At 52.5% G+C, this 10,718-nt stretch overlaps 1 protein-coding gene across 10 annotated transcripts in view; it reads left to right on the top strand.

The window, feature by feature from the left end:
* The first annotated feature begins 17 nt into the window (after positions 1 to 17).
* EPS15L1 (epidermal growth factor receptor pathway substrate 15 like 1) overlaps positions 18 to 10,718 on the top strand; it is a 120,566-nt gene continuing 109,865 nt past the window's right edge. For 6 of the 10 annotated variants that reach the window (XM_032170032.2, XM_032170029.2, XM_032170027.2 and 3 more), the window contains exon 1: positions 20 to 94. In XM_032170032.2, coding sequence (XP_032025923.1) covers positions 62 to 94 — 33 coding nt within the window. In that variant the 5' untranslated portion in view covers positions 20 to 61. Of the gene's footprint in view, positions 95 to 10,718 lie in introns of all 10 variants that reach the window. The other 4 variants (XM_032170028.2, XM_058424867.1, XM_032170026.2 and 1 more) reach the window with 3 other exon arrangements.

Raw genomic sequence — 10,718 nt, 5'->3', positions numbered from 1 at the left:
CACGCGCGGCTGCGGCCCCGCCCCCGTTCCCCCGGCGCTCAGAGCCCGAGTCCGCGGGAAGATGGCGGCGCCGCTCCTTCCCCTCTCCCAGCAGGTACGGGCCGGGCGGGCCTGGGGGCGGCGCCGGGGTGCGGGGCGCGAGGGGAGCGGTGCGGCGAGGCTGAGGCGCTGGGAAACTCAGCCAGGCGGCGGCGGGGGCGGCGCGTGCTGAAGGGCTTGCGGCGGGCGGGTGGGCAGGCGGCCCTGAAGGTGACAGGCCGTGGCCCGCGGCCTCCCGTGCCCGAGCGACCCTCGCGGGCACCGGCGAGGCGAGGAGGTGCGCAGCGCGTGTCCTCTCCGCCCAGGGCCCAGACCCTGCGGCCACTGAAGCTCCCAGGCCGGGGACCCGCGGAGGCGCTGGGCTGCATCCCGGAGAGGTGGGCGAGGGGTGCGAGCGTTTCTGTCGGCGCGGCGGCCCGGCGAGTCTTTGTCTTCCGCCGGTCCCGGCGCCCGGGCGGGCAGGGTCCCTGCTGGGTGCAAGGCAGAGCCTAGCCGGAGCCCGGATCCGTCAGCAACAGCGCGATCTCAGACTGATCCCCTGTCTCCCTTGGAAGCTGCTTCCGCCACCCCTGCACCGGGCGCAGATCGCACGTCTCCGGGCGCCTGTCTGTGTCCTCAAATTCGCCTGATGCGCTTACGAAGGGGCAGTATCGATGGCGCGACACAGACATGCGAAAAAGAGCCATGCGTAGGCAGCTCTGTTATTTGGGAGAGACTTTCATTCATTCATTTTCTATCCATCCGTCAAATGTGCTTTGGGTCAGGTGCTGGGAGCGCTGCATTCTTCCAGACAAGGTCGCTGCTCTCCTGGAGGTGACACTCGTGGGAACTAGAAACTACCTGTGTTATGTTAATCACAGCTGCCTTTATTTGCTGAATAGCTGTGTTGTGCAAAGCACCATATAAGCATTTTGCTAGAATGATCTAGCACAGCATAGTGATTAAGAGTGAGGACACAGGGTCAGATCATGTGTTCAAATCTTGGCTCCAGCCCCGATTTCTCTGTGCCTTTGGTTGAAGCTCTTAGCCTTTCCACCCATCAGTTGCTTCCTTTGGGAAATGGAGATACGTGAAAACTAAGCACGTGAAAAAGCGCTTAGAACAGTGCCTAGCATATGAGAGGCACTCAGTGATCCTATAATTACTGTCATCATTTAATCTCTGCCAGATTTGGACGTTTGGGAGTAGAGACTGCAGCAAGTAAGAATCCCAAACCCAAAGAGAGCTGATAGGCCGGTTGCATGCTTGCATGACTGGTTAGCTGACCCAAGGAGAGAGAAGTGCACAGCTAGCCAGTTTGCAACACTGTCACTAAGTTAACAGTGCTAAAACCCGGTGATTATTAATTAGCAAGTTCTTGTTACTGACATGAAAGTGCTCTGTAAACTGTTAAGTGTCCTACAGATAGTAGGTGTTAATAGCTATGTGCTGCAGTTTAGAGTATATAGTCGGGGGGTGGGGCACGGGGACGGCGGCAGTCGAGGAAAATCACCTAAGATCATTTCATAAGAAAGCACTAAGCACTCCCAGTTTGGGAGGTGTGGATCTTTCTAAAACTTTCTGTCCAGTTTTTTTTTTTTTTTTGAGATGGAATATTGCTCTGTCACCCAGGGTGGAGTGCAGTGGCATGATCTCAGCTCACTGCAACCTCCGCCTCCCGAGTTCAAGTGATTCTCCTGCCTCAGCCTCCTGAGTAGCTGGGACTACAGGCACGTGCCACCACACCCGGCTAATTTCTGTATTTTTTTTTTAGTGGAGACGGGGTTTCACCACGTTGGCCAGGCTGGTGTCAAACTCCTGACCTCGAGTGATCCACCCGCCTTGGCCTCCCAAAGTGCTGGGATTACAGGCGTGAGCCACTGCACCCGGCCAGGTCACTGACTACTTAGCCTCTTCCTGTTCCTTTCCCTATACATTTGTTGAATGAAGGCGTGGCCTGGTTTTCTTCGTTTGGAAATGTCAGCACTTCTCTACACTTGCTCTCGAGTGAAAATCTACACCATGGGTTACTGTTGGCCGAGGTGTGAGGCATGGCCCTCCCAGGCCCTTACTGTCTAGCTCAGGAGATCACTTGGGTTCACAGATAACTCTGGGGGAACCAAGGGTATGATTCCAAAATTTTTGGTTGGGGGCAACAGGGAAGCACCCTGCAGCAGGTAGCTGTGATCTGGTTGGATTTAGGTGACAGAGCACACTTGGCAAGCAGATGGCCAGGTGAAGGTGAGCAAAGTGGATAACCCAGTGGGCTAGCCTAGGGGAGGAGGGGTGTGTTTTCTCCACTCTCACTCCTGTCTGCACTTTTCCTATCCGCATCCCATCTTTTTCAGTCTGTTCTGTACTCCTCGACATCATCTTAGAATCTCCTTCCTTATATACTCTTTTCTGACCCTGAATATCAATGTAAATTCGAAAGGTCTCTGCACTCCTGCCTCTTTAGGAGTGATTTTTTTTTCCCCAACAGCATCTCAGTGATCTGTGTGTCTCCCTGTCGCCCTGCTCAGCTCTCTTCTGCTTTCCAAAAGCCTTCCGTGGAAATGCATCCAGATCTCTTCCCTCCTTGTACTCCCCGAGGTTACCAGTGGCCCCTCTGTCCTTAACCCCGGTGCCCTGTGGCTGCAGCCGATCCTCCTCGAACTCCGCAACACTGGAGCCCATCGGTCTTCACTCTTCATCCTCTCACCTTTCAGTCTCTCCCTCTTGTCCCCTAATTTCAGCCTCCCCACCTGCATCTTATCTGTGTGCTCCCTCCCTGGAGCTTCTATGCAGAGGACTCCAAACCTGCCTTCTGGAGTCCAGAAGGTGTCTCTCTCCTGCACCTCTGCCAGCCTGCTGGACTCTGGAATAGGCCATTTCCTTGCCATGCCCCAAAGTAGGCTGGGCCATCCTACTTACTACTTGTCCACTCCCTCCCATTTAATCCCACGCCACTGTGGAAGTCATCTTCTTTTTGTTTTTTGAGACAGGGTCTCGCTCTGTCCCCCAGGCTGGAGTGCAGTGGTAGGATCATAGCTCACTGCAACCTCAAACTCCTGGGCTCAAGCAATTCTCCCACCTTGGCCTCTCAAGTAGCTGGGACTACAGGAGCGCATCAATCATACCCAGCTAATTAAACATTTTTTTTTGTAGAGATGAAGTCTTGCTATGTTGCCTAGACAGGTCTTAAACCCCTAGCCTCAAGTAATCCTTCTATCTCAGCCTCCTAAAGTATTGGAATTACAGAGGTCAGCCACTGCATCTGGCTAGGATTCATCTAAAACATGTTCCCCTGCTGGGCGCGGTGGCTCACGCTTGTAATCCCAGCACTTTGGGAGGCCGAGGCGGGCGGATCACGATGTCAGGAGATTGAGACCATGATGAAACCCCATCTCTACTAAAAATACAAAAAATTAGCCGGGCGTGGTGGCGGGCGCCTGTAGTCCCAGCTACTGGGAGAGGCTGAGGCAGGAGAATGGCGTGAACCCGGGAGGCGGAGCTTGCAGTGAGCCGAGATTGCGCCACTGCACTCCAGCCTGGGCGACAGAGCGAGACTCCAAAAAAAAAAAAAAAAAAAAAAAAAAAACATGTTCCCCTGTTCCAGAAGCCTTTCACAGCTCCCATTCCCCTTCCTCCGAAAGAAGTCAGTTTACGGCTGGGCGCTGTGGCTCACGCCTATAATCCCAGCATCTTAGGAGGCTGAGGCAGATGGATTGCTTGAGGCCAGGAGTTCGAGACCAGCCTGGCCAACATAGCAAAACCCTGTCTGTACTAAAAATACAAAAGTTAGCCAGGCACAGTGGCAAACACCTATAATCCCAGCTACTTGGGAGGCTGAGGCACGAGAATCGCTTGAAACCAGGTGACGGAGGTTGCAGTGAGCTGAGATCGCGCCACTTCACCCCAGCCTGGGCGACAGGATGAGACTCAGTCTCAAAAAAAGTCAGCTTTGATGAGCTTAGTAAGCCCTGAATCGACTCCACCTAACCTTGCTGGGTCCCTTTCCTGCACTTTTGGCTCTTGGCAACACTTTCTAGCCTCAGCATCCTTAGCTGTGTTGCTCCAGTTGCTGGAACATCACTGTGAGCTCCTGCCGCGTGCTGCCTGCCCTGAAGCACGGTCTCTGAGGCCTCCTCTGTGTTGTCTTCCCTTAGCCCCACCCGAATGAGAGTTCTCTCCGTTGTACCTTCCGTGGGTCCCTTTTGTGACCGCTGTACCTAGGAAGCGCATGATAACTGGGCTCAGTGATGAGGAGAGACTGCCCTGGGCCCAAAGAGCTACACCTTCCTCCTTTCCCCCTTGTCATGCATTCTTCATCTAGGAGCTTTTGCTGTATTTTGGTAGGTGCCTCCATTCTAGGAGGCTTTTATATATTCCCCTTTTACAAGTGAGGAAACCAAGACCCACAGAAATAGAGTAACTGGCTGAAGTCTCATAGTTGGTGGGCGCAGAGCTGAGGTCACACCTGCGTCCTCCTGCTGCAGAGCCCTGCTGTTCCAGACGGCCTGCTGGGCACCCCTCCCAGAGCAGCACACCGCCAGTGTGTCTGGAATGAATGCTGAGTGGCTCAGACACTTACTTGTCCTCTTGTCCCTTGTTTCTTTTCTTCATCTGAAATAATTGCTAGTCTATCTTAGTAGAATGCTAATGGCGATGCAGTCTAAATTGATGAGAACGAAGTTTTAGAGTAAAATCCACTCCTGAAAGATCCAGAATTCCCTGACTGTCACTTATTGACCTGCACTGGCCTGTTTTTTTTTTTTTGTTGTTGTTGTTGTTGTTGTTTCGACTAAATAGATTCTCACTGGGCAAGACCCCTCCACCCCCATTCTGAACTTTAAAACCACTTTCTGGGCCAGGCGCAGTGGCTGACGCCTATAATCCTAGCACTTTGGGAGGCTGAGGCAGGTGGATCACCTGAGGTCAAGAGTTCGAGACCAGCCTGGCCAACATGGTGAAACCTCATCTCTACTAAAAATACAAAAAATTAGCCGGGCTTGGTGGCGGATGCCTGTAATCCCAGCTACTCGGGACCCTGAGGCAGGAGAATCACTTGAACCCAGGAGGCGGAGGTTGCAGTGAGCCAAGATCACGCCACTGCACACTCTAGCCTGGGCAACAAAGTGAGACTCCGTCTCAAAAAAAAAAAAAAGAAAAGAAAAGCAAGCACCATCAGGTGCAGTGGTGCCTGCTTTTCAATGTTTAGGTCCTTAGATGTTTGTTTGGATTCCCAGATATTCCTTCACTGCCCTCAGTCCTGCAAATACTTTCTGTACCTTAGTTTTCTCATCTGCAGAATGGTACTGTGGACTCGCTTGACGCTTTGTCACAGTAGAGTGTCAGGACCCTGCCGTGTGATGCGTGTGCTCTCAGTGCCTTCCTTTTTTTTTTTTTGAGGCAGAGTTTCACTCATGTCACCCAGGATGGAGTGCAATGGCGCTGTCTTGGCTCACTGCAACCTCCGCCTCCTGGATTCAAGCGATTCTCCTGTCTCAGCCTCCTGAGTAGCTGGGATTACAGGTGCCCACCACCACGCCCAGCTAATTTTTGTATTTTTAGTAGAGACGGGGTTTCACCATGTTGCCTAGGCTGGTCTCGAACTCCTGACCTCATGTGATCCGTCTGCCTCAGCCTCCCAAAGTGCTGGGATTAGAGGCACGAGGCACCACGCCTGGCCCTCATGCCTTCCTTTTGTAGATCACACTGTTCGTTCAGTGAGTATTTATTTGGCATCTTCTTTTTGCTGGGCACTTTCTGGGCAGTGGATGGAACAGTGAACCTGAAGGCAGTGCCGCCTCACGGGGCTGACATCCTTGGGAGGGGCCCGGATATAAAGAAATGAGCCAATGTGTGGTTCATCCGGTGGGGATTGATGCTGTGAGATGAGTAGAGCAGGGCAGGTTCCAATCTGATGTGCAGGTCAGGAAAGGTCTCAGCACCAGGCTGGAAGGACTGAGTAAAGAAAACATCTTAGATTGCCTGGTTCATCCTCCCGGTCACTCTGGCCAGTATTATCTTCAGTGTATAGGGGCAAGAGGGGCAGATCACTGGAGGCCAAGAAGGGTAGATCACTGGAGGTCGGGAGTTCAAGACCAGCCTGGCCAACATGGTGAAACCCCGTCTCTACTAAAATACAAAAATTAGCCAGGCGTGGTGGCACATGCTTATAGTCCCAGCTACTCAGGAGGTTGAGGCAGGAGAATTGCTTGGACCTGAAAGGCAGAGGTTGCAGTGAGCCAAGATTGCACCACTGTACTCCAGCCTGGGTGACAGAGCAAGACCCTGTATCAAAAAAAAAAAAAAAAAGAGAGAGAAAGTGAGGCCAGAGATTGTTATGTCCCTTGCCCAAGTTTGTACCCAGTGAGTTCAGGCTGACATGGCTTTTCTGACACAGGTTCAGGCCTCTTCATTGCACCATAGTTTCTTGTCTTGGAAAGTTTTTTTTTTTGTTTTTGTTTTTTAAAGTTTATGACATCTCCTAACCTCATTTGTTTTTATACCTAGTTATTAGATATCATGTAGTCTGAGTTTTTATTTTATTGCTTTAATCTCATCTCATTAAAAGGTAGAGAGGGACATGGAAAGGCCTGCTTATTGTCTTTCTTTTTCCTTTAGAGACACGATCTTGCTCTATTGCCTATGCTGGAGTACAGTGGTGCAATCAAAGCTCATTGCAGCCTCGACTCTTGGCCTCAAGTGATCCTCCTGCCTTAGTCTCCCAAGGAACTGAGACTACAGGCATGCAACACCACACTTGGCTAATTTTTAATTTTTTTGTAGAGACAGGATCTTGCTGTGTTGCCCGGGCTGGTTTCGAATTCCTGACCTCAAGTGATCCTCCTGCCTCTGCCTCCAAAGCGCTGAGATTACAGGTGTGAGCCACCATTCCCAGCCAGTTGTCTTTAGGAGAATCCAGAGGTTTCCCTGCCAGAGTGGTAATCAGTGCTCCTGGCCCATGCAGAATTGAGTTGTCCAGGCCCAGCCCACAGCAGAGGCTCAGGTCACGGATGGTCCAAGCTGCAGGAGGGGCAGATGACTGGCTTCCATTTGGGTGTTAGACATGGTTGTATGGAGGAGAGGGTGTGTTTGGTGTAGGCCAAGCTTGTCCAACCCATGCCTGCATGTGGCCCAGGATGGCTTTGAATGCAGCCCAGCACAAATTTGTAAACTTTCCTAAAACATTATGAGGTTTTCTTGTGAAATTTTTTTTTTTTTTTGAGATGGAGTCTCGCTCTGTTGCCCAGGCTGGAGTGCAGTGGCGCTATCTCGGCTTACTGCAAGCTCTGCCTCCCGGGTTCACGCCATTCTACTGCCTCAGCCTCCTGCATAGCTGGAACTACAGGCACCTGCCACCACACCTGGCTAATTTTTTGTATTTTTAGTAGAGACGGAGTTTCACCGGTTAGGCAGAATGGTCTTGATCTCCTGACCTCGTGATCTGCCCGCCTCGGCCTCCCAAAGTGCTGGGATTACAGGCGTGAGCCACCATGCCCACCCGTGAATTTTTTTAAGCTCATCAGCTATCGTTAGTGTTAGTGTTAGTGTATTTTATGTGTGGCCTAAAACAATTCTAGTGTGGCCCAGGGAAGCCAAAAGATTGGACACCCCTGGTCTAGGCCATGGGGAATGGCCTTTCACATGGAGGCAAAGAGGACTGAGCCAGAGCTGAGAGGCTGCAGGTCTAGGTCAAAGGGCCAAAACATGCAGCTGGGACTTTGGGGTTCATGTCCTTCTTTTAATTTAGGCGGCTCAGGGATGAAAGGAAGGTCTTTTGGTAAATAAGACATGAGAGTTTGTGTCTGGGCTACAAATTGGCCCAACTGACAGGATGTCTGCTTGCCCAGAGAGTGGCCAGTGGCTGATGGGGGCTGAGGAGCTGAGACCTGCCCACTGTCCGCACTGGACTGGGCTTTACCGCTGGTCAGAGTGGTGGCCCTGAAGTTTGCTTCTGCACGGAGTGCAGACCATTAGCTCTTAGAGCTTCTTTGGGCTTTTCCCTTCATAGGAGTCCCAGCTCTTGATACTACAAGCTGTTGGGTGAAAGTAAAGGTTAGAGATGACTGCAGACATTTGTCTCAGATTTCCATCTGCACTGCCTGTGGTGTGGAATGTAGACCTGATAACAGAATCTGTTTACTGACTGCCTGCAGGTCAGGCTGACATAAAGTCACTTCTCCTCTTGGGCACACCAGCCAGGCTGGATCAGGCGCTGCTACCGGCAGCTGACAGCACACCTGCTCCCCATGTTTCCCAGGCCTGCAGTCCTCATTCCCTCTGCCCTATGGCCCCCTGGCCCCTCTTTCTGTCATCTGCGCAGGCGGTCCTTCATCTTGCCTCAAGGCCTTTGCATCTGCTGTTCCCTCTCTCTGGAATGCTCTTTCCAAACCATTCATCCTCTGGTGAATCCCTACACCTCTTCATATCAGCTGGGGCATCACTTCCTCAGGGAAGCCTTTCCTGACAAACTGGCCCAGCTTCTCTGTTACCACTGGTGGAGATGGACACCTTTTCCATTTAGCCGTTTATAATTTTCTCTTTGCCGGGTTGATTGATGGTCTGTCTTCCCCAACCATCTAGACTAGGTCCACAAGGGCAGAGACTGTGCCTGTTTTATTCATCCTTGTTTGCCAGGCTGCACCTGGCACTCAGGTGCTCAGCAGTCATCTGTTGAAGGAAGAGTAGCATGGGCCACATTATGAGAGGCAGTAGGGAGCTATGGCAGGTTCTTGAGGAGTGACACCTTTAGATGATCTGGCTGCTTACACAGGGAGTGCTTGGAGCTAGGTTCTAGCTCCGAGACAGTCTCTGTGATATGGGCATGAAGTGATCAAGAGAAACCTGGCCTGAGGTTGTTTCAGGAAGAGTAGAAAGGGCTGGGGGTGGAAGGAGTATGTGGGGTAGCTATTTGGACAGGTGAGGGTCTAGGTGGGAGAGGAAGCAGGGGGAAGAAGCAGGCATAGTGTTTGCAGCCGTCAGGTTGAGGCCACCTTCAGGGAGCCAGGACAGCAGCGGTGGGAGTGCCCGGTGGGCAGAGCCTGATGGGCTGTGGCTGTGTCAGTTGAGTCAACTGACTTTGACTTTGCAGGAAACCCTCCAAGCCATGTGAGACCCCACATTTAGGTACAGTCAAAAAGAAGACCAGCTCTGGGGCTGGGGCACCATGAGATTCTGTCTGCTGAGCTACTGTGTGCTGTCTTGGGACCAAGATAAATAAAACCGAGCCCCACCCTCCAGGTCAGCTCAACTGCAGCTGGGCACCCAGGCACACAGAAAATTAGGACATAGTGTGACACGCTCATGGAAGTCAGGTGGCACCCACAGTGGTGGGATGAATCACCTTCACTGGGCTGGGAATAAAGGACAGGAGGAAGAGGGCGCCTGTGCCTCCTTTTGTCTTTTCCCTCCTCTGTTCCAACAGGCCTGGAGGAAGCAGCTGGGTGCAGCCTCTCTGACTGGCCGCACACTGCGTGGACCAGTGTCCTGCCCCCACCCTCTGCACAGGCCCTCTCTCCCAGCACCATCTTCAACAGCTTCCTGGCACCCCCCTGCCTTCTCAGAGCCTCACTTCCCTGATTCTTTGTTTTATTTTATTTTTTCTTGAGGTGGAGTCCCACTTTGTCACCCAGGCTGGAGTGATGGCATGATCTTGGCTCACTGCAGCTTCCGCCACCTGGGCTCAAGCAATTCTCCTGCCTCAGCCTCCCAAGTAGCTGGGATTACAGGTGCAAACCACCAAGCCTGGCTAATTTTTTTATATTTTTAGTAGAGACAGGGTTTCACCATGTTGGCCAGGCTGGTCTCGAACTCCTGGCCTCTAGTGATCCACCCATCTCGGCCCCCCAAAGTGCTGGGATTACAGGCGTGAGCCACCATGCCCTGCCCCCCACTTCCCTGATTCTGGTAACCTGGTCTCCCAGAACAGGTGGCAACGGGACCCCAGCCCTGGTGGTACCCTGACTGCCCTCACCAGTGAGTGGGCCCAGGCAGGCAGCTCTGGGCCCTGGGGAGAGATTTGGGGCACAGGTCTGATGCAGGAATGAGGGAGTGTTTATGGGACCAACAATGGTGCCATCGTCCCTGTGCTTGTTTCTAGATGAGGAAACTGAGAGGGAGAGAGGTAAAACAACCGGTCAGACCCCCATGGAGAGCAGGCGTCTGGATCAGACCATGGGCTCCAAAGCCACCATTTTGTCCTATGATTGCCACACTGTGGGCTCTGGGAGGGTCGAGGAGCTCTGTCTTTCCTGCTCCCTGCTGGGTTCCCAGCCCCTGAAATCTGGGCTGCTGGCACATAGTAGGCCGGTGATATCTGTTGATTGGAGGCTGGGTACTTGGAACAGCAGCCAGGAGCTCAGTCTGTCTCTCCAGCTGCCTTTGAGGGTAGTTGACAGACGGGAACGTTTTGTCTCTCGGGTGAAGAAACAGGCACAGGGCCCAGAGCCTCCTGCTCAAGCCCACTGGCTGGTGACAGCAGTCAGGGCACCACCAGGGCTGGGGCCCTGCTACCTCCTCACCTCCACTCATCAGAGGGTGAGGAAAGGGCTTCCCTCTTGTGCAAGTGACATCAACAAGTGTGCCTCTGTCATTACGCCAATCTGTAGAAAACTGGCTTTTCTTTCTTTCTTTCTTCCTTTCTTCCTTTCTTCCTTTCTTCCTTTCTTCCTTTCTTCCTTTCTTCCTTTCTTCCTTTCTTCCTTTCTTCCTTT

Source organism: Hylobates moloch, unplaced genomic scaffold (genome assembly GCF_009828535.3).
Source record: "Hylobates moloch isolate HMO894 unplaced genomic scaffold, HMol_V3 SCAFFOLD_12, whole genome shotgun sequence".
Taxonomy (NCBI): domain Eukaryota; kingdom Metazoa; phylum Chordata; class Mammalia; order Primates; family Hylobatidae; genus Hylobates; species Hylobates moloch.
This window is presented reverse-complemented; position numbering and strand designations above follow the sequence as displayed.